Source organism: Sparassis crispa (genome assembly GCF_003851025.1).
Source record: "Sparassis crispa DNA, contig_000003F, whole genome shotgun sequence".
NCBI classification, from domain to species: Eukaryota; Fungi; Basidiomycota; class Agaricomycetes; order Polyporales; family Sparassidaceae; genus Sparassis; species Sparassis crispa.
Window position 1 is genome coordinate 1,667,935 of NW_020939750.1, and position 25,199 is coordinate 1,693,133.

Genomic DNA, 25,199 nt, shown 5'->3' on the forward strand with positions numbered 1-25,199 from the left:
GGTGAAAACGCGACGCGACGCGGTCACATGTTCTCCGAGTCTAAGATCTCCCTCATTTTCGCCGAGACTTACCAAAAGATACTATACAGGGTACTAACATGGATTACACTGTTCCGTTAACATTTACGTTCACGAAAACTACACATAACACGATATGCACAAGGTGCTGAGGCCAGATTGACTGAATGTGAAATCTACATCTGAATCGTAGTACAGGGATGATGTATATATAGCACATACACCGAATTCGTACATGCAGACTTACAACAAATACAACAGGACAGTACTATACGGGATCCGTCGGGTGAAAGAGGCTGCAAGCTTTGCAAGCCCATCCGAGACAATATGACGCTGGAATCGTGAAAAGCTCCACCCAGCTGATTCCAACTTGATTCCAATGTTGGATTCGACAAGATGCGTAAAGCCAAAAGGTAGCGTAGAATATAGTGCATATTTTTGTACATATTTACATATTCGCATACAACATCAAATACACTTCGTGGCTACATGAGTACACTAACTGAATAGTTCACAGAATCGCACACATAGAATCACGATACTACTTGGAACGGAAGAGAGCATAGTACTAATGGTACAAATACGAGGAATTATCGGATTCAGGTAATTTCATGCAACATACAACATCAAGTCATTCCGAGCCCATAATGGCAGCACATAATCATGTGCCAGAAGACGATGCGGCCAGCTTCGTGAGGCCATCATAAATGAGGTGAGCCTGGAAATGAGTTATCTTCCTTGATACTACCAGCGTATTTAACCACTCTCGGCGTCCGGTCATCATTGCAGCTGCACGAAGCCCGTGGATGGTATTCACACCCTCCGCAAGGAAAACTTGGAGAAGAGAGGGGAGAGGATTAGCCAACGATTTGAGAAAGGCGAGGACTGGGTCCGCAGCACTAAAAAGGGGCAACACAGATGGCAATGGAGAAGTAGTGGAGGCTGACGGAGGAGATGTGAGAGCTACGCCACTCGAAGACGACACGGGGACAGGATGCTGTAACGAATACATTAACAAGATGGGACAAACACATACATTGTAGATAGCATACCTGGGGTGCGACGTTCTGGCCACCTGGTTGAGATTTGCCCTTCGACGCCTGAATGTGAGGTCTCCGCATAGCCAACGATCTAAATGGTGTTCTGCCCACAAAGATGCGTCGCGAGATGCAGGAATTGACCTTGGAATTCTTGAGAATAATGATCAGATGTCTCTTCAAAACATTGTCGTCATACCTTCAATTTTTGCTGCTTGGCACATTCCGCTCGCCTACGGGCTTTGACTGTAGATTCACTACGACCCGCAAGATAGAAACGCAAATAGCTCTTTACTGGCCAAAGGTCCTTGTAAGATTTGACGAAGGGGCAAATCTCCAGCACCTACAGTCCAGAGGGGTTTGATTTGGGGCAACGTTCAGAGGCAATGATAACGACATATGTACGTACCTTCGGAAAGACAGCCTCTACGCGCATCTTGTCCTGATCTGGGAGCCTTTGGGTGAGATCAAGATGTTTCGCTGCCGTCTTCCGCGTTACAGTCTCGCAGGTAGAAGGGTGAGGTGAAATGAATTCGCACAAAGAAATCTCGCGACCTACTATCATAAGGCGGAAGTCCTGCCGAGAAAGCTTCGTTTGTCCTTCAAGTGCGCCGGGTCCGTAACCCCATACACTTTTGGCCTTGTGTGTTGGCTGTTCATACATGTTCGTTCCCTGGGCAGTGGTTGCTGCATCTGCGAGAGGATTAGTAGTCTTAAGAAATATTGCGTGGTGGGTGGAGGGCACGTACTGGACATGGCGAGGTAACTGCGATGATTTATCAAGAGGGGACAGACTATTCCAGCGGTGACTGGGTGGAAGGGGGATTGTGAGAGCAAAAAAACAGGGCGTACCGAGGTATGTATATATCAGACACGGCGGAGTTCTAGCTGGAAGAAAAACAGGTTCTGATCCAAAGTACCAGAGAATGCTCATATGTAGGAATCGTCTATTCATTCGGAGCGCAGGACGTTTCCAATGGGCATCTCGAGCGAATCAGGGGGCTGCACTGGCATCCACAATTTTCTGGCGGCGAACTGTTCTCGAAACATGGTGAATGGCCTTTCGAGAAAAATTTTCGCATTAAATGGAAATGAAAGATATTTCCCGTGGGGTATAATCGATAGATCTGCGTCTCCATGACTCAGTCGCGTTCGTGTACCGAGTCAGTGAATTTGAATCGCGACGCGACGCAACATGAAAGCGTCATGTGGTCAAGTGACGCAGTCCCCAGTACTGAAGATCCACATCGGGCGTTATTTCGTCCATCGTTACTCACCCGACGGCTCAGTCGAAGGAACACACACCTGTTCAAAATGTCGCAGAATGCGCAGATTTCAGACTTACCTGCGGTTGGTAGTGCGCTTGAACCTTCGGCTCTCCAGCAGTCTGTGTCAATGTCCCCCGCACTTTCTTCACTTCCTGCCCATGTGGACAGCCGGTCGCTGGTATCTAGTCTCTTAGGTGACAAGTGCGTGCAGTCAGTGAAACATCTATCTTCTTGACTTAGCAGCGCTCTGAAACGCAGTCCATACTTTCAGGCAGGATTCGGGCTTATGGTACGCTCCCTCTATTTCAGTACATAGGCATGCACTGACAACGGTTTGGATCCTGTAGGGAGTGGGTGTAGGTCTGAGCGTGTTTCGTCAAGCTATGATTTTCTCCACTGTCGCTCTTCGCCGGCGCATGCTTGTGTCCCTCGAAATCAGCAACAAGGACCCTGCCTATGACTGGTTTCTCGCATGGATGGCGCATCGCACAGCGAATGCAAACACCGGCAGCGCTGCCGCACCATGGCTGCGAAGTCACCAATTGAGCGTGCAAACGTCCCATGAGCAGCGCAAGAACGGCAGCTCGAATGCGCTGTTCAAGCTTGTAGCAGGACCGGGAACGCATTGGATGCGCTTCCGCAAAGCGTGGATTCAGGTAAGTCTTGCAGGTAGGCATCACTGGAATCCGTGTGCATGACCATTTTCAGGTGAAGCGCGAGCGAGAAACACGCTCTCAGCAGCTCATGTCGGGGATACCCTGGGAAACCGTCACCCTCACCACATTGTCGCGGGATCGGAATGTGTTCTCAGAACTTCTGCGCGAGGCGCGAGACATGGCCGTGGTCGCGCAAGAGGGCAAGCTCGTGATACAGATACCATGGGGACTCGAATGGAAACCCTTCGGTCTGCCAAGACGGAAACGTCCTCTCAAGAGTGTCGTTCTGGCAGAAGGTGCATCAGAGCGCATCGAAGAGGATGTGAAAGCGTTCCTGCGGCGGCGTCAGTGGTATGTCGATCGAGGTATGTTCGCAATTGTGCTCCGCTGAGAGTCATGCTTACTGGCACACCAGGCATACCATACCGCCGTGGATACCTGCTACATGGTCCGCCTGGCTCGGGAAAGTCCTCGTTCATACAGGCTCTGGCTGGGTCGCTTTCATATGATCTCTGCCTACTCAACCTATCCGAGCGGGGCCTTGCGGATGACAAACTCATTCATTTACTGTCAAATACCCCGGAGCGCAGCTTCGTCCTCATTGAGGACGTTGACGCTGCCTTCAACAAGCGTGTGCAGACCAGTGAAGATGGGTGAGCAGCAGAATGGTTCATATCCAGCAATTTCTGACAGTGACATGCCAATACCCTGCTGCACCATTGGTCTGAACTAGCTACCAATCCTCCGTTACGTTCTCGGGCTTCCTGAATGCTCTTGATGGGGTAGCGTCTGGCGAAGAACGCGTCATCTTCCTGACGACAAATCATCCAGAGAGACTAGATCCCGCTCTGGTCCGCCCAGGACGTGTTGATCTCTCAGTTCTCCTGGACGACGCAACACCCGAGCAAGCACGACGTCTCTTTGTCCGCTTTTATGGCGGTGGCGGCGAGGATGGAGCTTGGGAGCACATCGATCCGCAGACAATTGAGAAGATGGGCCGGGAAGTGGAAGAGGTAGTCAAGCGCGAGATGAAGTTGGGGAAGCGGGTGAGCATGGCTGCGCTGCAGGGCATGTTCATCCGGAGTACGACGGCGGAAGCTGTGCAGGGTATTCGGACATTGTTCATGCCAAAGTAACGAACTCAGAAGTCGGAAGCGCTCAGGATAGCGTGGTGGATGTGCACTGAGTACAGGCTCGGTAATTCTACAACACGATATAATGCTGCATAGAGGACAGAGAATCAGAATACAGGCTTCCGTTTGCGTCCCGTGTATTTTGAATCGTGAGGGACGTTGTTTTTGCCGCGTTGCCGATACAGCTGAGTGAGTTATCATTAGGAAGGAGCAAGATGCATGAAAATTTATGGGGCGCACCTGTTTTTTTTTCAAAATCCAGTCCTTGTCCTTTATGCTTTTGCGCTTCCCACTCTTTGACTTCGACTGTCGCTCTCTCCTCTTTTCGAACATCGCTCGCCCTTCACTCTCCTGGCCCTCATCCTCCAAACCCTTTGGCATCTGTTGGGATCCGCCGCCACCACCAACAAATAGACACAGAAATACTTTCCGCGCCTTGTTCGAGTTGGGATAGTCGACCACTATGCCACCGCCGAACCCAGCTTTTTGCGCAATAGACGTGATCAATTGGATCTGATCGTCTGATGTCGGGTAGAATTGTAGAACAGCTCGAGAGGGATTGCGAAGAGCAGCGAAGAGAGTAGTGAAGAAGCGAGTGAGACGATGTGGGGGTGAGGAGGTGGGATGTGAAGTTTCGGCATTGAGAAGCCATTGGATTACGGATATGCTGCGTCAACGATGTAGTAGGGGGAATGAAACTTATGGAGAGGATGATAAAGACCCACCTTATTGCTGCGTCAAAGCTACCTGGCCGGAAACCGAATCCTTGTCCAATATCTTGCAGAAATAAGTCTCCTTCTACTTCTCGTTCAAAGGCAACCTCTGTAGGCGGTTGGATATGTCAGAAATACAATACAATCAAAAGCACAGAAAAAACCTCACCTAACATGCTTGGGGCAACATCCACGCCTACCCACACATGACCCTGCTCGTCGAGAATTTCACCAGAGAGCCCGGAGCCGCAGCCAATGTCAAGGACGAAGGCTGACTCATCGGGAGGTAGATTCAGTAATTCGAGAGCTCGGTATGTCATGTCGGCTTGGATCTGTTGGATGCGCGAACTAGGATGAATGAGACGGTACGCAACATAGCAGAGAGCCCTATCCACGAACTTATTAGTGTATTTCTTGGCTTCTGTATCGCCATAGTACTGTCAGAAATAGTCAGGCGCGAACAAAACTAATAGCAGCGAGCAAAAATGCAAAATACAATTTCTGGAGGCGCTTGAAGCTCCGGGCGAGACATTTTTGAGAGAGGTAAGCGGAACGAGTAAGAAAGGTGAACTTTAGCGCTCGTGATCGAGGCGCGCTCGACGCGTGCGGTCATGGCAATCATCCAAGCTTGCCGCGGCACCCGCTTGACTGTCTCTCTTCTCCTTCCCCCACTCATCCTCGCCTCTCTGCATGCCGCCGAAACGCACCCGCCGCTCGTCTCCTACCCCTGCAGGTCTCTCAGCTGGCGAAAGACTGAAGCGTGCTAGGCTCGCCGGGAATACCCAATATTCCACCTGGGGTTGGGTGGGCACCGAGATCACAGACGCGTCAGCAATCACGCTCGAGCACAGGCTTGCCACCTGCGGCTTTTTGCCCAAGAGCTCGCATCCTCTGTGTGCGAACAAGTACGCAGCGCGAGCTAGGTCGACGTCGGTGAAAGAGGAGACGAAGCAACCGCAACCCAAAGCTCATGGGGAACTGGAGGATGATGTGATTGTCATTTCCGACGATGAAGCGCCGTCTTGTAGCAGTAAGGCATGCAGGAGCACCCCGTACTGCCTCAACTATCTGGGTCAGGAGAAGTGGGAAGATGAGGGTGAGAGTAGCTTCCTAGAGATTGATTGCGTAGTCACACGCGTCTCCAGGCAAGGCTCGTGAAGCCTTCATGAAAGTCACGAATCTCGGTGAGGATCCCGTCGCTAACTCGAGAGATCCTGGTTTCCCGGTGGGACTGAAGGTGCGTGCGTCCCTTGGGGGTGCTGCAACTCTTGATTCATTATCTTTGATGCAGAATCTGGGCGCCACTTGCTATGCGAATGCATATCTACAAGTACGCCTACATTATTGCGAGTTCCTACTTTAATTTCTCAAGTCACGTTTAGGTGTGGTTCCAGGACTTGCCGTTCCGCGATGGCGTCTATAAGTGTCAACCAGCTCAGGATGCGGAGCACAAATTTGAAGTCCGTGCCTTGCTGATCCTCGTTGTTGCAGAACGCAGCTGACAGTTCTTCTCAGGAATCGCCGATATTCCAGCTTCAGGTGACATTTGCCGCGATGCAGGAGGGCATCGAGAGCGCTTTTAATCCCGTCAAGCTTGTTGAAAGCTTGAAACTGAGGACAGCCGAACAGCAAGATGCTCAGGAGTTCGTAACATCAATATTAACCTATATTGAAATCTGACGTTTCTTCCAGGTTCTCCAAACTGTTCATGGCCCACTTGGACACAGAGTTCCACAAACAATCGAGTCCGTCATTGAAGTCACTCATTGCAGATCAGGTATAAATTTTCAGGTTGGTGTGATCTTTGTACTTAGGAACTACCAGTTTCAGGGCAAGCAAGTGTACGGCACGATTTGCGAAAAGTGCCACAATAGCTCTGAACGAGAGTCGGATTTCCTGGAGATTGAAGTCAACATCCAGGTACGTCATGGACTGAGCAGTGCTGAAATAAGCTCACTGTCCTCGCCAGAACAACGCCACACTTGAAGACCGGATCACTGCATTGCTGCAGCCCGAGACATTGTCCGGCGATAACAAGTGAGATCCTCCTGTCATGTTTAAGTCATAAGTGGCCTGATAGCTCTCTACCTTGTGCAGGTACCTATGCCCACGTTGTGACAGCCTGCAGGATGCCAAACGATACACAGAACTCCGGCAGCTTCCTCCGGTGTTGCACTTCTCTTTACTGCGGTTCGTCTATGACGTCTCGACCATGGAGCGCAAGAAGAGTAAATATGCTATCTCGTTCCCGACATCGATAGACATGGACCAATTTCTTGGATCTGCCGAAATGCGCAAGAACGCGAAGAACTGTCGGAAGAATACGAACCGGTATGCGCTTCGTGGTGTGCTCTTGCATAAGGGCGCCAGTGCATACCATGGACATTATGAGGCGCAAGTGTTCGATGTCCAGTAGGTCGAAATGATCAGATCAGAGCTCCTGCTGATTTTCTACGCCTGATGCAGGAACCAAGGATGGTATCAGTTCAACGACGAAACCGTCACTGAGATTGAGTCACTTGGAGCTAAGCCTATTTCTAAAGCGAAGGTTGGACCGGCGGCCGATGCGGAGAAGAAGTAAGCGACTATCATTCCAATTCCACAAAGTTCAACAGCTAAAATAATGCGCCTCTGGGTAGGAAAGCGGCGGGGCAAAGTCAGAAGCCGCGTATCCCTCAGAGGAAGCGTCGGCGCGTAGAGAGCGACAGCGATATCGAGATTCTTGAGTAAGTTGTAATTGAGCCGTACCTGCCCTTCTCACCTGTCCGAGCAGTTCCCCACCGCCCGCAAATGGCTCTAAAACAGAGCCTGAAGCAGCATCGTGGGTACATCGTCTTTGTCCTAAGTGTGTAACACTGACACATCGTTGACCAGTTACATCTCTTCGAAAGATGCCTATATGCTAGTATACTCGCGCATTGATATGCGCAGTTCGGAGCTTACCAAAAACGTTATCAATGGGAAGGCGCCCCATCGATCTTATTCCCCTCAAGCCAATGGCTCAGCGCACGCACATTCACAAATCACCATACCTTCTCCACCACCTCGGGCCATGGAAGCAGTACGTATGCTGAATGCTGCTCACGACCAGGCGTGCGAAGAGTTTACCGAGAAGTAAGTAGTGATGCTCATGCGTCATGTTCGATGCTGACGACCTGTAGAGAGAAGCAGGCGAAGGCTCATTTCAATGACATGCGGTATAAGGTGATGGACATCTACAGATCGTGGCAATTATCTACCCGCGATGAGGTTAGTGTTGTCATTACAGGAGTTACAGATGGCTCATGGGCATCTTAGGATTGTGTAGTCGCGAGTCGTCAAGCCCTCGAGACCTGGATATCGCGTCATCTTGCAAAGCCCAAAAAGCGGGCAGCATCTCCCTCTGAATCAGATGAGACACCCTCACGCTCCTTTACGAAGTCTGAAATATCGGATGGTGAGCCTTATGACAGTTGTATATGAGCATCAGGCATTAAGTTACCTTTGGATGCAGAAGAAGGGAGAAATATTATCTCCGTATCCGACATCGTATGTAGCCACGGACAGATCGATCCGGACAAGGCGAGCGATATGAAACTGATCACTAGGGTGCGTACAGTGAAGAAGTGTCAGACCTGTCATTGACCTCTTGTTAGGCGGCTCATCATCGCATCGCTGACGACGACAATTGCTTACTGGTTCCCGACCTCTCACCGTTGGACGTGTGCGAAACCTGCGTGAGCGAGATGTTTACGGGTATGATTCTGTGTCTATCATCTTTTAAGTCTGAAAATTCATGTCTCACTGCAGAGCGGCTGTACCAAATCGAGCATCCACGCTTCGTGGCCCGGTTCGACGAGATCGCTCCTGTTGCAGAGAACGAGGAAGGGTACTGGATATCAAAACAGTGGCTGAAAGGTGATCAGCCACACTTCGTAAAATTTACCTATCCGCTGAATCCGTTGTCGAATATTAGATTGGAGACTTGCAAAACCCAAGATGCACAATCCTTCCCAGGGGGACCCACCCCCTGATGCTCCAGACTTTAAATATCATGTTAAATGCGAGCATGACGATCTATCAACCAACGTAACCGCTCGTAGGCGCGTCTCTGTTGAGGTACGCAATTCACTTTGTTCTCCCGAACTGTGCTCAGTTTGTCGCAGGCATGTCTTTTCCTTCAGGACTTGTTCCCAACGTGGGAACCACTATCTACTGAGACCGAGGTCTGTCCTGTGTGCGAAGCCCTGATACATATCTCCAAAGAAGACAAGCGAGAGCTCCGCAGGCAAGCAGAGGAAGAAAAGGTATGATTATCCCGTATGCGGAATGAACTTCATGTGCTCAATGTTCTGCAGGCTAAATTGAAGCATATGCATGACAATGCGCTGAACGGTAATACAGCGTTACTCGAAAATGTTCCCTGCGCCATAGTTCCTGCACATTTCGTTCGGGCATGGAGGCAATGGCTGCTTCATCCTGTGGAAGTGCAGCGTCCAGAGAGTGTGGACAACTCCCAATTCTTATGTGAACATGGGTTGCTTTGTTTGGATCCTAACTCGGGGACCGATCTGGATTCATCCGTCGCCATCATCAAGCGAAGCGACTGGGACGTGCTGGAGGATATGTGAGTTAGTTGTCCTCGTGGAACCTCTAAATGCTTATGTTATTTATAAGCTATTCCGGTGGACCACTAATTGCAGTGGAGAACACTGGCACAAAGCTGGAACATGAATTATCCGTATGCGAGGATTGCCGTCGGAAGAGGTATATAACGACGGTGCTCTCAATTTCATCGTCTGTCACTCAGCCTTTGTCTAGGAAATCATCCTTTGACATGACAGAAATTACTGTTCGTATATTGGGCCCTCAAGACCCCACACCCACCGTCGAAACCTACAAACCGGACACTGTGCAGACTACTCGGCGTCCATTGCATCCATCGACGCTCATGACTTATGGCTCTCGGAAGAGTGGCGGCTTGCGGCAATCCAACCGTCTTCGGCAGGCGAAAGATTACGGAAAGAGGCGCCGGGTGACCATCACCAAGAACATGAGGGTCAAAGACCTCAAAATCACGGTATCTACGTGTTTTCTCCAGTTTCCATGACAAGGCGACTAACGCGTCGTGTCCCAGTTCGAAGAGGAGTTCGACATCCCGATCATATCTCAGCGTCTGTTCTATCACGGCCAAGAACTTGATGACAGCTCTGCCACAGTTCTGTCACTAGGGATCTTATCCAACGATCTCTTGGATCTTCGTGAAGAGAGCGAGAACATCGATCTGCTGTCCGACTCTGACACCGAAGATGTGCCCCGCAAGAGAAGAAACGAAGGTCAAGGATTTGGTGGCACTCTACTCGGAGGGATCCCGGACTCAGATTCGGACGGTGCTAGGGAGTCGAGCTCGCAGTCTGATCAGCCACCTGCTACATCCAAAGCCTGCTCAGCATGTACTTACGAAAACGACATTGATGTCGCAATGTGCGCCATATGCGAGACGCCGTTTAATCCGTGACGATTATCGGCAGTATACAGCATCTGTTATGATATTCAAAGTGAGGCGTGCGCACGTACAGGGTGAGTATGGCAAAGCAATCGTGACAATTCTAATAAGACAACAGGCGAGCTGCAAGGTGTAGTAGTAACACATGATACAATAAATTCGACTAATCACGCTCTATGACTGCGGGAATGCCCAATACGCACTACATTATAAGATAACGCATCCAGAACCCAAGTGAAGCGAGCAACAGCAGATCATGATTGTGGGAAGAAGACTGCTCCCGAGGGAGCTGATACCGCTGCAGGGATACCGAACTGTCCTGGTGGTGACGTTCCTGCTGGATGGGGTCGCCCTGACTCCGCCAACGCCGAAAGTTGCGGATCCAGCAGAGGCGGGGGAGGTGGAGCCCGAGTTTGTTGCTGCAGAAGAGAACTCGCTGTCATCAAGACATCGACTTCGCTGGAAAGGGGCCCAATCATGTCCACCGCTTGCGCGACGGCGGACTGGGTTGCGACGGACACATCCTTCACGGTGACCTGCGACGCTGCTGTTTGGGGAGATACGACTCCGGAGGACACGGCCGCAACAGTGCGATCGGCAACAACTTGGCGCGCAGCTTGCAGCACAACCTGTTGTGCCGCCGCTGTAAGCAAGCTCGACTGCGTTCCCGAGCCCTCTTCATCTCCTGCCATCTTGGAATTGAACGCCTGGGCAGTAACAGTCAGCACATGTTGCTGCTTTGCCAAAGCTTGCAATTCAGGTCCAGCGTCATTCGGAGACGCCACTACTTGCGACTGCGCTTCCTGTGCTACGCGCTGAGCAGCACTGGTGAGCACCTGAACGACTTGAGAATCTGGGGCATGCGATGGAACTGCGGGAGCCAAGGTAGTTTGTGCGCGCATAATCCTGGGTGAAGCGTCGAAGGTCAAGACACGATCTATAACAGAGAGAAATATTTGGGACAGACCGTGGGGGTGTCGTCTGCGTTACGGCTGGATCGCTCAACACCCGCCGGGGATTCAGTTCCCCAGCCAAGGACGGTCGTCGCGAGGGCACGAATGTGGAATCAACAGACGCCATTGGAGCTATCACGATGTGGACAGTATGCTGAAGAACCTCTTCCTTCCCATCCTGTATGTACTATGGGCGACAAGCAAACCAATAATCAGACGGCGCAACGACATGAAGAAGTAAGCACCAACCCTGGCTTCCACTGTCACGTCGCAGCTCTGAGCATCGGGCGTTGGGATCCCAGACAGAACATCGTCCTTCCAGGACAGCCACGACGGGAGCTCAGACGAATTGTACTTGACCGGCATGTTCGACCTGGACGCCTGGGGATCCCAGATGCGCGGCGTCCACATCCAACGCAATCCAACGTAGGCCACTCCTGGTGGTGTGCCCGCCAGCTTCCGGCGGAACGGGCGGAACGCCCAGCCGCTCTCCGTCTTTTTGGCATCGACATGCCAGATGTGATTGCCTTTCGACTTCGATTTTTTTCCCTCTTCGTTGAACCGCGATATGAAAGGCTGATTCCACAGAAAATTGCGGATCTGCAACACCGGCACGTTGAGCGCAGCTCGCGCCGCTGACAGATAAATACGCACCTTTTTCATTGGTATCTTTTCTTCAGGGTAACCTTGTCGCGCAAGCTGAGGAACAATGATCATGATACGGCCTAACATGGGGTATAAAGATGACCCACCTCCTCTAAGAACGCGTTGGTGAAGGCCTGAATTCGGAACTTGAACGGCCGGAAGTCGGGCGACTCGTCCAACCTTTGCATCTTCTTCGCCATCAGCGTCTGGTGGATCGGCTCACCCTTCGCGTCGGTCGCGTCGAGATTCGAGCAGGTGGCATTCAAGAACTCGAAAAAGATGCGCTCCACCTCTACGCGATACTCCTGCGGGACCTCGTTCCCGTGTGCCGAGGACGACGCCCCGCCTTCCGCTGACGGCGACGCGCGGCTCATGCGCCGTTGGCTCGGCCGGCGCGAGAGCGAGGACGTCCCCTCTGGGCTCGCGGTGTTCTCAGCGCTGTCAGAGGACCCCGCCGCGGGTGACATGTACTGGTACGGCTGCGAGTTCTCGCCGCCCTCGTCCGACGACTCGTGCAAGCCGTCCATCTCGTCGTCGTAGTCGGGAGTGGTCGCCCGGCTCTGCAGTCCTGACGTCGACGGGCGCGATTGAAGCATTTCCACTGATGGAGGGAGCGGCACGGGCTGCATATCGAGCCCGAAGGCGAACGGGTTCGGCGTGTTCGCTGCGTGCAAGTTGGACATGGAGGAGGAGCGCGAGGCACGGACAGCGAGATCGGAAGGAACTGGCGGGGTTGGCACAGGAGTCTGCGCAAGGTGTGTAGTTCGTGTTGGTGAGGGGAACACACTGGAGCTGAACTGCATGGGCGGAAGTTGTGCAATGGCTATCGCGGGTGGAGGGATGGAAGAAAGGACTGAACCCGATGAAACAGAGTGCGAGTGATGACGAGCAATGGGGACTCGGGCGTCGGGCCAGATGGTATTAACCAGGGGTACAGAGTCAAAGACGTTAGCAGGGAGCGAGGAGGGACCGGGTGTAATAGACGACTGAGGGTTAAAGTCTGGTGGTGAAGTAAGCATCGGATCGAGAGGGGCAAAATGCATGGAATGTAGAGACTGCGGAGGCGGCCCGTCGGGTACAATATGATGGAGCGCAGGTATACCGCCTGGAGTGGGCGGACGAGAAGGGGTAACGGTGGGGGGAATTGAGGGTGGTGGTATTGCTGGTATCTCGCCCATACTTGCAGATGGGGGAATCGAGGGCATAGGTGGTGGGTAAGAATAAACGGGGGATATGGGAATCGCTGTGGGCGGGATAATGGGCGCAGGGAGTTGGCTGAGCGGCGCGTCGTCGTGGGGCTCAAGCTTCATGATCTTCGGGACTCTATCACCTGCAACGGAAGAAGCACAGCGCTTGCGAGATATATCGGACATATCGAGCATGGCGTTGGTATCCAGGGGGGGAGAACCATAAGACTGGAGCCCATTTATGTGCTGCTGCTGTGCAACATCTTGCGCTGCTGCAGCCATAGGTGCACTGGAGGCAACCGCTGGGTGACAGTGCGGAGATGACATGTTGGAAGACACTCCAGAAGTTCCCAGGTGCATGGCAGCAACGAGTTCTGCTACGAGCAGCACATTTTTCTTCAGCATGTCTACGATATCACGCGCGTCGGTCGTCTGTCCCATGGAACAGGCCTGACTGCCGGAGTTAGCAGTCCGTGCAATGCTGGATAAATGCGGGTGAGCGGCGGTCAACTATTAAACCAGAAGGAAGGATGGAGTTAGGCAGTAGTTGAAGACTCACTTCTTCAGCATGTCACCGAGAACGAGTAGATGTGCACCTTCAGGCACGTCCTGTGAGTTTTCCTCTGCAGGCTGAGGCGGCGTATTCTCAAACCCAGACATGAACTGAAACCCAGAATCATGAGACGATGTAGACGGACCACTGCCCCCCGATGAGAATCCAATCTCCGAAGTCGAGCTGGTTAGGTTAGCAGGCGACGCGGATGAGCCCGAGCGGCTGCGCGCGGCCATACCATCGAGAGCCGAAGCCAGTGACGAGGAGCCTACGGAGTACGACGAACCCATGCCGTTCATTGCAGGTGAGGGTGCATGTGACGGGCCCGTTGAGGATGAAGTCGCACTAGGTGATGACACGAGCTGGTGAGAACCGTCAAGACCGTCAAGACTGGTGAGACGAGGATCAACGCCAAAGGATGGGTTCGGCGGGGGAAAGTCTGAGAGTAGTCCCGGGGATGTTTGTCCAGCCGGCGGGTGGGTAGAAAGTATATCCATGGCAGCGGGACCTGCAGGAGAGGAAGACAGAGCAGAAAGAGACATTTGCATGGGGACGGACATGGAATCTACACCGGCCATTTCTGTGGAGAAGAGGGATTGCATTGGATCCTGCAAGTGAGAGGTATCGTGTAAATGAGAGGGAAGGGGTGGAGAAAGTGCATCAGGATGTGACGGGGAAACGACAGTAGGGAAGGCCGGATCAGTAGGATGGAACTGCGGGAAATGCTGAGGATCAACTGGAGGCGAATGTGCCTGGACCTCCTGCGGCGAAGCCATGAGTTGCGGCGACTGGATGGCAGAAGATGTCAGGAAATTGGCCTGGCAACAAATGGGCGGAGATATATGAGCCAAGGGAGTGGCGAGCGGCAGAAAACTCTAGCCCGTAATGCTGAAGAGAATGGAGTATAGAATCATGTGAGCCGTGGGCCGTTCAGGAGTAGCACGGTCAAATCTACTGACCGGAAGGTATCTGGACGTCTGGGACGAGGAAATGGACCGTGATCGGTGAGATCAAAGAGGCCAAGGGCCTTTTGGCGACGAGGACGATAGCGAGCTCGACAGTATGGACGGCGAAGAGAATGGAACGCAAAGGTATTTTTTTTGAGCGAGAGAGAGATAAAAGGGAGGCGAGAGCGATTAGAGCTTATGAGGGAGAGGCCAAATGAATGGTCGAGGCTCTCTGCTCACACCTTCCGCAAGGCCTGCCCTCGCTGCTCTCCAAACACACGCAAACACTCTTCTCGACGTCTATCTCCTCCTCCTGAGTCCTCCTTCCTTTCTCCCTCTCATCCCCGCCTTCTTGCATTATAAACTCACCGGCCTCTTCGTATATATCTCCCCTCTCTTCCTCGCCGACCCCCCAGGCCCAGCGCGCTCGGCTGTCCAAGTCCGACTATCAGCCAGATTTTACCTTTTTACCTTCACGCGTCCCAATCCGGCAACCCGTCGTGAGTCACTGATCCCGACTCTTCATGTCCACAGCCCCGGCAAGCTGCAAAATATATCTCCACCGCTCATCATCTTTCGCGCCGCTGCAGCGTGTCCGCCTGGGCGCGGTCGTAGAAAGACAGCACTCACACAGGCTAACCCAACCAGATCGGGGTATCCAAAAATGCCGTCAGACACGACTTCCCAAGGTTCGTCAGGAAGCTTCTTGCCCAAGTTATCTCAGTGGCTTCCTTTCATCACCCGGCTGCTTTTCATAACCTCTTCCTTCACCTTCCCATCTCTAAGACGCTGACTCGGTGTATTTTTCCCCATTCCGTCAAGTGTATAGTGAGTCCTCCATCGACAGATTATTTGACCACCTCTCCCGGGCTCTTGTGTGGTGTGCCCGTGCATCTTTCTGTTTGTGGCGGCCATCAAGAGGGACCCATAATGATCAGCGTCAGAGGCTGCGGCGGTAGAGCGCAGACTCCCAGGCTGGAGACCGCGCTTCCGATTTGCATCTAGCAGCTAATATTAATTGTACCTACAGTACTGAGTACAGCAACTGGAATTATGTACTGAATCAACTTATCTTTTGGATGTCCGGAGGGCCCCGGATAATGCGCCCAAAGATTATCACCAAATCCGGGACATTGTTATGTACGGACAAATGGACCCTCCTGATTTTGTGAAAGCCAAGAGTCAAGTTGGTGACAACATTCCGTAAAAGGTCTCTCACCTCCTATCAGATGCAGTGATGGTGCCCAAATGAAGAAGTTTCGATGTATTTGTATGAATTTCTCTGACAGTAGGGGTAGTCAGAGTTGACGATTCTGTGAACGATTCTGGTGGCGATTCTGAGTCGATTTCGGTGAACTGAATCGTGTGAAAATCCTATCAATTTTGACCACCCCAATTCCTCGCAGGTGTTTCTCGCGATTTTGTGCTGATCCCGGCGAGGATTTTGCTGTGCTGTACTGTCGAGGAAATAGACAGACATAGCTTCTTTATTAAGGGGTGCAACAAGCTATCACCCTATGCTGTTAATATGAGTGAACAGTAAGGAAGGCGTGGAACCTCTGAATCAGAAAGTACCGAGAATTATGTGGAAAATTATCGAAAATAAGGTCACAGCCCATATATTATCACCAGAGCACGAATCTATTATGGATTCTATGGAGGATAAGTAGTTGTTTCTAATGATTACAAATTTTGTAGTAGTAGATACAAAGGAACAAGAATCGAGGTGCGAGAATCGGCGATTCTGAGGTAGAAGCGCCTCCAGAGGCGATTCGACGATTCGACGCGATTCACGTCCGATTCTGATTCTGAGTCGATTCTGGATGCAAAATCGTCGTCAGAATCGGTGCTCGGAGAAACTCTGAATCGCCCCAGAATCGCCAACTTTGACTCCCCCTAGTATATGATATACCGACAGACTTAGTGCAGAGACTTGAGAAAGGTGATGTAAAGCCAGAGACAGAGGAAGAGAAGGAATGTTTTCGAATATTAGATGACTTGGAATATATGGATGGCAAGGTGGATGGCTCTAAGACAAATAGAAAATGGATGCAGAATGAAATTTGGGCACTTACCTCATACCTTGGAGCACCATCCTGGTTTATAACAGTTTCACCTGCAGACATCAATCATCCAATTGGACTGTATTTTGCAGACACTAAGCAGACACACTTTCCCGAGTTTCACAACTATGATGACCACATTTGTCTGATTGGAAATAATCCAGTTGCAGAAGCACACTTTTTCAAAATGATGGTTGAGCTGTTTTTAATTGGTGTCGGACTCAAATGTTCTGGGCTATATGGTAAAACCTCTGGTTATTATGGTACTGTAGAGCAACAGGGTCGCCTAACACTTCATATGCATATGCTTGACTGGCTAAAGTCTGCACTTACATCACAGAAAATTTGTGATAAAATATTGGATCCAAACCCAGATTTTCAAAGGCATATAGTGGAGTACTTGGAGAGTGTTCATATTGGAGAATTTCTGAATGGAACTATGGCCAATGTTCAAGAACATATAGAAAAAGAGACGACTGCAAACTCTACGTGTGTTCCACCTACAGAAACACTGCCAGAAAAAGTAGCAACACCTTGTTCTGAGAATTGTGGTGTATGTACACTATGTATCACATCTTCCTCATGGTGGAGTAACTTCACACATGTAGTGAATGAACTTATTTATCGATCTAACAAACGTTCTTGCCATAAAGGATGCACAGGTAAATCTTTCACATTTCGTACATGCTGCGTATTGTACATACTTGTAATGGTTGCGAGAGAGGAGTTGAGGGGAACGTCAAGGAACAAAGATTCTTGGAATTCACCGCAGTGCGATCACGCATTGTTCACCTCCTGCACGGCCTGCAGCAGATTGGCCACCTCTCCGTACGTTGTGGATATCGGAGGTGAAGAGCTGATAATGTAGGGAGACCTGAATGGGGGGGCGTTTGACGTTAGCGCGTCTTGCATGCTTCGTAAGAAATTTTCGTCTGCATTGTCTGGTGGCACGGTTAGGGGCGTGAAAAAGTCGACGGGCGAAGACTGGGGTGACTCACTCATTGCACTGGAGTCATCCTCATCGCGTGCATGACGTTCAATGTTGAGCGCGTACTGTGTGTCCCGTGTGTTTCAATCGATGGTGGGGACTTGCGCATCACAGGGGGTGGCACTGGATACCTCGGAGGGTGCACCGTGGAGGTTAGGAAATGGGGTACCTTGAAATTTGTCGTGACACAATTGCACATCGTTCGCATCCTGCGTGGCCTGCACGTGTCGGGCTATGTTGACCAGATTGGTGGGCCTACATTCTACTGCTGAAAAAGTCGATAAGGAGAGAGGGGGTGATGAGGAAGAGGACACGTTCGACGATGCCATGTCTTGCATGTCCCGTGCCTGCATTCGAATTTCGATTGCATCGATCGATGAGGTGGATGCGGGTATAGGAATTGAGAGAACTTCGGACAGCGCATGCGTTCTGAAGGGGTTGTTCTCATCGTGGGGCTGCACGATGTCGTTCTCATGTGACTGCGGTCCTTCTAGCACATGTTTCAATATGCTCGCATCGGAAATTATTACTATCTCGGGGTTTTCGTAGGAGATAGATAATGGGACGTACCTCACGAGCACTTGAAAGTCACGCTCGCTCAGCACATTCCTGTCGAAGGCAATACTCATTTCTTCTTCTTTTTCTCCTGCGCCATGCTCCTCTTCACTGAGCCTGTTTCCTGGGGATTTGGTCCCTTGTTCGAAGTCATCCGTGTGAGGGGACTTTGGCACTGTACTCAATATGTGAATAGGATCAGCTGGCACGTCCAAATAGCCGCGCGTCGTGCTCAGCAGCATTCCCACGCTGTCGCCTGTCATTCAGAGGAATTGATTGGGGGCGATGTCATCAAAGCCGTCGCGTACATTGTGCTCTGAGCTGTCGTCGATAGTGATTCCATTTGTGATTACTAACCCGTCGGCGGTCTTCATGTTCTCGTCATCATCATCGTCCTCGCTCATTTGATCATCATCATCATTGTCATTGTCATCATCATAATCGTATGTTGTATTGAGACAGGACTGGGGCATGCGAGAATCTCTATGATTCTTCGCTCGAGTTCCTCAGCAGGTGGTAAGTTGGGATTCTGAACAGGCAAGGGTGCCGACCCTTCTGCAGTATATAATGCGAGAGTGTTGCTGGGTGTCGAGGGTGAATCTGAGGATTCTAGAGAAGGATATGCATGGGAAGGAATCTGAGGTCGTTCGAAATAGGAAGGGGGAGGAGATGTCGGTCCAGCCGACTGTGAGTCGATAGGAAAGAATTGTATGTGGGCGTAGCCTTCTCGATAAAATGGGTGAACACGATTACCGGGAACGGGCGGAAGGTTTCGAGCTTGACCTACGAGGGATGCGAGCGGGATGTACCAGTCTTCGTAATGGTTGCCTTCCCAGTACCCAAAATTGCTGGGGTACATTTGAGTCTGGGAAAGTCCTCCGAAGTAATGTTCTTCAAACTGGGATGATCGGACAGGTTGAGGGCATTTCGCGTCAAGATAGAATACTTCAATGTTATTGGCCTGTGCGAAGTGTGCTGGATTGAAGGTCCAGTCTGCCAAGCCATCCGGGACGGTGAGCATTTCTTGCTCTGGGTCGCGCATGCACTTCAGTGTACCCTTCTGACCTAGCTCTTAGCTTCAACATAATCTATATTGTGTAGTGGCTAAGAGCCTCTCAGGTGTCAGACAGACCATGGTACCAGTACATGTCCCAGGGTATTATATGGGATTACCCAGGGTAAAGGCAGGGCAAAGGCTGGTCCAATGGCACAATTATTATATGGGATGTCCTATAGTACTAGGGCATTGATATTTATATTCCAGTATTACTGGTTGTCCCATGGTGCCAGGGGTACATAGAGATGTCCCACTATTAGTAAAAGATGTATTTTCAGGCTATTGTATGGTAGTTTTTTTATACTTTATTCCACTATCATATTATCTAAGCCTTAATTATAAAAACAGTGACTATAGTGATATAAACAAGCACTTTATTTGCATATTATATAAGGTGGGATCTCCCATTTTAAGGACATCCTAAGATGTTATTTTAAGATTCACAGATATTTAGTCTCTTCTTTAGCCTGAAGTTTCTATTTAACTACTATAATTATCTAGAGATTTATACTAACAGTTGAATTACTAAGGTTTAAGAGTGACAGGTCCTTACAAGGGATATCCCATCACATGAAGGGACATCCCATAATACAAAGGTGTCATTCAGTGAATGCATTTCTGAGTGTAACTTGACTGAAGTCTTAGGTCAAATGCCTTTCTTTTTTCATTCAAATACAGTATATGATAGGAGACATGACAAGAATATATCTCCTTTGCTAGTATATTAGTAAACTGAATAGTTCTATTTCTTGAGACACTTGGTGAAAGTTGTAGTATAGCTATGATACATACTATATGCCAAAGATTATATCATGTTAGTCTGAACATTATGTCAGAAAATGTAAAATTGATTTTAAAACACGAGAATAAACATTGTTATTTGACCTGTCTTAGTTGTTAGATGAGCTAATGAAGTTGTTGTACATGCTACCAATAGTAATATAGTCTTTATAACATTACAAATGCATACACAATACTTGATATGGGATATCCTGCTTTCTATAAATATTTCACCATATATAAAGTGCAAATAAGGCACTTATTTACAGTATTCTAGTCATTGTTTTTATAATTAGAGCTTATACAATATGATTGTAGAACAAAGTATAAAAAAACTACCATACAATAGCCTGAAAATACATCTTTTACTAATAGTGGGACATCTCTATGTACCCCTGGCACCATGGGACAACCAGTAATACTGGAATATAAATATCAATGCCCTAGTACTATAGGACATCCCATATGATAATTGTGCCATTGGACCAGCCTTTGCCCTGCCTTTGCCCTGGGTAATCCCATATAATGCCCTGGGACATGTATTGGTACCATGGTCTGTCTGACACCTGAGAGGCTCTTAGCCACTACACAATATAGATTATGTTGAAGCTAAGAGCTAGGTCAGAAGGGTACCCTAAAGTGGCAAGTTGTTCCGCGGTAATGCACGTGGTGGTTGGGATGATTTGAACATTGGAATGGAGGTGGTCAGTGATGGACAAAATGCAATTGAAACCGTCATCTAAAGACAGAGGTCCGATGAGATCGAGAGTGATACTTTCACCACGAGCATCTGGAATTGGTAAAGGGTGCAGTGGTCCTGCAGGTTTCGATGTATGGAACTTGTTGCACTGACATTCAATGCAGGAGGGGATGTAGGACTGCTTTAGATCTCTACACCTGTTGGGCCAGTAATAAGTGTTGCATAGAGTGGCGTAACATTTGTCTGCACTGAAGTGACCTGCGCAGTCATGTGCAAGTCGGAATAGTTGTTCGTGAAGGTCATTGACACATGGAATGAGAAGTCGGTCACCGATATATCAAAGGCCATTGGTGTTGGTCACACTGAGAGTCGATGGTGCATTGGAAATGACCTTCTTGCAAAATTTATCAGCCTGGTATTCATAATGGATGAATTCAAGGACAGATGCATCGGTCATGATGGATAGTACAGTGTTTACTGTGGATGCTGCAGCCATGTTCTAAAGTGCATGTGGCGGTACTGGCTTGACTTGTATTTCATCGGGGAAGGTGCAAGGTGGCAGATATGATAGGGCATTTGTGACAGTGTTATCCTCACCTTTGATGTACACAATGTTCAAGTCGTATTGGGCCATGAATTCTTGCCATCAAAGTTGTTGACGCAAGAGGTCATGCTGTGCATCAAAGTTTTTGAGAGTGCGGTGGTCAGTGTAGACCTGCACCGATATGCTGATAAGGCCCACTCGCCACTTCTTTAAGGCACAGATGATAGCGAGGAGTTCCTTTTTGTGGATAGGGTAGTTCTTTTCGGCACTGTTAAGCTGCATGGAATCGAATGTGACAGGGTGTGCAGATTTCCAAGTAGGTCCCCAGCTGAGTGTTGCACCAGTTCTCCAATCAGATGCATTGCAGGTGACAAAAATCTGGTTGTCACCAGGGTTGTCATGATCTATAACAGTTAAACATTTCTGGCTGACAACTAGAGTTTTGATGGCCTAGAATGCGGCCTGGTGATGCTCAGTCCACTGAGGGAATGTACGATTGGACTCCTTCATGTTCAAGAGTGTGAGCACTGTGGTGTAGTTCACGAGATGTGGCAGGAAGGTGGATATGTAACGGATGATCCTCAAGAATGTGCGGACATCAGTCGCAGATTTTGGGATGGGCCATTATAGAATCTTGTCAACCTTCAATGACTGTGCCTCGATGCCATTGGCAGAAATCTGATGGCCCAAGAAATCAACCTGCAAGATGAAGAATTCACATTTCTTCAGGTTATAGTACAGGCTTGCAGCACACAATGCAGTGAGAATGAGGCGGACATGTTGGTATCTGACCATATCATGATGTCATCTAAGTAAATATGGCAGAACTTGCTGAGATACGGTCACAGAGCTGATGTCATACATCTCTGATGTATAGGCAGGGCATTGCAGAGGCTCATGGGTATTGCGAGCTGCTCTTATAGGCCAAGGGGAGTGGTCACAGTGGTAAGATCCACATCATCAGGATGTACACGGGTCTGAAAAAGAGAGTTTGTCATGTCCATCTTACTCCATATCTTCCCCTTGGTGCAGTTGGCAAAGATATCCTCAACCCGAGGTAAAGGATGAGAGTCCAGAATGGTGTTCATGTTGAGCATGCAGTAATTGTTAACCCAACATGGGAGGGCGGTAGGGTCGGCTTTGGGGACGAGAAAGGTGGGTGAAGCATGAGCAGAATTGGATGAGTGAATGCATCCTGCATCTGAGTGTTGCTGGATCAGAATGGACCAAGCCTTCTTGTATTTGTGAGGTGTGCTATAAGAGCATGTCCATAATTTCTGGTGTGCATCCTTGAGGACGATAGAGCAGTATACATTGGTCGGTAGAGCATCAATATGCGGAATGGGCACAAAAATGTCCACGAAATCATTAATGACATTCTTCCCTAGGTCAAGTAGACATTGAGATGCAGTGAGAGTCTCCAAGCATTCTTTTATGGCTGCAATGGTGCAATGTTCACTGCTGGTCGACTCATGCTCAGTGGTGCATGTGTTCCATTACATACAGACAGTCTTGAGTTCACCCAGAACCTGAGCACGGGCAGAGCAAATCTGCGCGAATGATTCTCATTGTTACAACGTTCCCCACTTGTGGCGCGTCTTTTCTTTTTCTTTTCCTTGTTCCCTTTACGTTACCAGACCACGTGATCCAACACGTGACTCATCGGAGCGCAACCTCCGATTCTTTACCCAGATGTCCAGAACCCCTAGTCTAGGGTTACACCGGATCCAACTCCGGACCTTCTTCTTATTGCGCATGCAAGACGTGCATGTACGCCTCATCTTTACCTCGTTCTGATACACGACTCGTTATCCCCATTAGTACTGATTATCTCTCACGACCTTACTCAGCTTTCTCATACATATTACTTCCTCGCTGTTACCTTGCCCCGATATCGTTTCACCTTATCTAGCCAATGAACGATCTCGCATTACTGCGTAGTACTGCGGATACCTTTTGTATAAGTAAACAACCTTGTCGAGCTGGATCCCCATCTCGACCTGGTTACCATTAAACCAGCTTTTCACTTGCCTGTGACTGAAATCGACCGTTAGTAGCAGACAGCTACTACGAGTCATAAGAACGAACTCTGATCGACCTTCAGTGCGAGGACATCGCCAGAAGTGTCACTTGAACGGACTTGTGTCTTAGACTAAGACCTTGTCTCGTAACAACTCGACTTGACGCTTGTGTTTCGCTGCCGCGTAACATTAGGTCGAGATCTTATTACTCTCTGTGACTTCCTAAAGTCTAACAACGAACTACCGACCGGACCGAACCTTGAAGACTGAACGATACACCCGATTCGATTGCTAAAGCACCGTTTGAGATTACTCTGTAATCGAGGTAGCTGAAGGGATAGACTGATCACTCATCTTCGGAGAGGGGTCTGTCCGAGAGACCAATAGGCCGAGGAGGCTGAGGTAATCACTCGAGCAATCAGCAAATAGGTGTACCAGTTTGAAGACAGAAGACACTCTACGGGCTTGTTAGCCGACGACGAACGAACCCACTTAGTTAAGGACGGTGTGCAGTCTACGTGTAGACGTAGGCCACACAGGGGAATTTATCCACGCTGGATTTGAACTTTATCAACCCGACTGCTCTTCCCAAGCAATACATCGATCTCCTCCCATCTCGGGCAGAGTGGGACGCACAGAGGAACGTACACGTTTTAAACGGACGACCTTTACTCATCAGACCAGATCAACACATTGATCACCCAAGTGGTGACTACGAAGCAGGCCTACCCCATAACGTTGGAGGGCTCATACTATCACACATCGCAGACAGCGGCATACCTATCTCTTATCCAGGAGAAAGACCAGACGCCCCTTGGAACCTTCCTGTCCAGGATCCCGTACCCCAACCAATTCTTGCACCAATCATATCCGATTACATACCACCGATGGCTACAGTTACCATGGATGAAGGACGTCACCATGTCAGCCAGAAGGAACTTGGTTTTAGAAAACCCGAGATCTTCAACGGTTCAGACCGTTCGAAGCTTAGGGAATTTATAAACCAATGCAAGAATTACATGGCCGGAAACAGCCATGTCTACCAGGAGGACAATCAGAAGATCGCATTCGTGCTATCGCACATGCAAGGAGGAACAGCAGGATCATGGGCACAGAGCTTCATAGAAACGGAACTCACCAATGATGACTTCCTTTCTTATGGGAGTTGGAGAGACTTCATTGCGAGTGTGAACAAAGCGTTTGGCGATGAAAATATTGAAGAAACCGCTCGTACCTTGCTGCGTAACATCAAGCAAGGAACTCGTACTGCGGACGACTACATTGCCGAATTCCGATCGCTTGAATCCAAGGCGAAATTAGAAGATGTCGGAAATATCGAGTATTTCAAGTGGGGACTTAACGACCCACTCCGACAAAGGATATACGGGATGGAAAGCATGCCCAAGACACTTGACAAGTGGTACGAATATGCCTCGCGGTTTGATAACCAATGGAGATCTGCTCAGATCTTCAAGCGAGGAGCCACTACGACGACGCGAGGAAAGGGCCGATCTGTCCATCGTCCCTACTACTCGGCTTCTGCAAAGGATCCAAACGCGATGGATGTTGATTGTGTCAATATCTCGCGCTTATCCCCGGACGAGCGACAAAAGAGAATGAAAGAAGGATTATGTTTCCTATGCGGAAAGAAGGGCCATATAGCCAACGACAGACAATTCCACCCCCAGTCTGGAAGTTTCACCCGTGCTAGAACGATACAGCCCGGGCTAGACACAGACACGATCACATGGATCAAGAAGATGCGAGAAGACCTCGCACAGAAGAAGGAGACATTGAAGGAAGAAACCAGAGAGGAACAGATCGCCTATGTGCGAAACGTCTTCAACGACATGACTGATGAAGAACGAACCCAATTGGGTTTTTGAGACGACGGCC

At 49.6% G+C, this 25,199-nt stretch overlaps 7 protein-coding genes across 7 annotated transcripts; 3 read left to right on the forward strand and 4 right to left on the reverse strand.

The window, feature by feature from the left end:
- Positions 1-679: 679 nt before the first annotated feature.
- On the reverse strand, positions 680-1,989 carry SCP_0406420 (hypothetical protein; the record flags this gene model as incomplete). Its single annotated transcript, XM_027757370.1, has 7 exons — positions 680-1,015; positions 1,071-1,199; positions 1,255-1,398; positions 1,465-1,557; positions 1,615-1,748; positions 1,805-1,849; positions 1,908-1,989. 7 exons carry the CDS (start codon positions 1,987-1,989, stop codon positions 680-682), a joined length of 963 nt encoding a protein of 320 aa, XP_027613171.1.
- A 461-nt stretch (positions 1,990-2,450) lies between these two features.
- Positions 2,451-4,115, forward strand: SCP_0406430 (Probable mitochondrial chaperone; the record flags this gene model as incomplete). The annotated part of the gene is made up of 6 exons (XM_027757371.1): positions 2,451-2,524; positions 2,582-2,612; positions 2,671-2,979; positions 3,032-3,344; positions 3,395-3,632; positions 3,713-4,115. The coding sequence occupies 6 exons, from the start codon at positions 2,451-2,453 to the stop codon at positions 4,113-4,115; spliced, it is 1,368 nt and encodes a 455-aa protein (XP_027613172.1).
- A 104-nt stretch (positions 4,116-4,219) lies between these two features.
- SCP_0406440 (18S rRNA (guanine(1575)-N(7))-methyltransferase) lies at positions 4,220-5,357 on the reverse strand (the record flags this gene model as incomplete). Its single annotated transcript, XM_027757372.1, has 6 exons — positions 4,220-4,297; positions 4,353-4,779; positions 4,838-4,934; positions 4,995-5,173; positions 5,225-5,262; positions 5,322-5,357. 6 exons carry the CDS (start codon positions 5,355-5,357, stop codon positions 4,220-4,222), a joined length of 855 nt encoding a protein of 284 aa, XP_027613173.1.
- Positions 5,358-5,515: 158 nt separating this feature from the next.
- Positions 5,516-10,322, forward strand: SCP_0406450 (cysteine proteinase; the record flags this gene model as incomplete). The annotated part of the gene is made up of 24 exons (XM_027757373.1): positions 5,516-5,921; positions 5,971-6,062; positions 6,117-6,155; positions 6,208-6,285; positions 6,341-6,468; positions 6,518-6,602; positions 6,650-6,745; positions 6,795-6,862; positions 6,923-7,237; positions 7,292-7,402; positions 7,465-7,551; positions 7,599-7,646; positions 7,700-7,939; positions 7,987-8,074; positions 8,123-8,261; positions 8,319-8,413; positions 8,461-8,560; positions 8,615-8,722; positions 8,781-8,923; positions 8,971-9,111; positions 9,163-9,431; positions 9,482-9,571; positions 9,626-9,884; positions 9,942-10,322. The coding sequence occupies 24 exons, from the start codon at positions 5,516-5,518 to the stop codon at positions 10,320-10,322; spliced, it is 3,606 nt and encodes a 1,201-aa protein (XP_027613174.1).
- Positions 10,323-10,564: 242 nt separating this feature from the next.
- On the reverse strand, positions 10,565-14,424 carry SCP_0406460 (predicted protein; the record flags this gene model as incomplete). The annotated part of the gene is made up of 6 exons (XM_027757374.1): positions 10,565-11,216; positions 11,278-11,450; positions 11,513-11,863; positions 11,918-11,962; positions 12,016-13,576; positions 13,655-14,424. 6 exons carry the CDS (start codon positions 14,422-14,424, stop codon positions 10,565-10,567), a joined length of 3,552 nt encoding a protein of 1,183 aa, XP_027613175.1.
- Positions 14,425-18,464: 4,040 nt separating this feature from the next.
- SCP_0406470 (hypothetical protein) lies at positions 18,465-19,243 on the reverse strand (the record flags this gene model as incomplete). The annotated part of the gene is made up of 2 exons (XM_027757375.1): positions 18,465-18,684; positions 18,753-19,243. 2 exons carry the CDS (start codon positions 19,241-19,243, stop codon positions 18,465-18,467), a joined length of 711 nt encoding a protein of 236 aa, XP_027613176.1.
- A 4,962-nt stretch (positions 19,244-24,205) lies between these two features.
- On the forward strand, positions 24,206-25,189 carry SCP_0406480 (hypothetical protein; the record flags this gene model as incomplete). The annotated part of the gene is made up of 1 exon (XM_027757376.1): positions 24,206-25,189. The coding sequence occupies one exon, from the start codon at positions 24,206-24,208 to the stop codon at positions 25,187-25,189; it is 984 nt and encodes a 327-aa protein (XP_027613177.1).
- Positions 25,190-25,199: the final 10 nt, after the last annotated feature.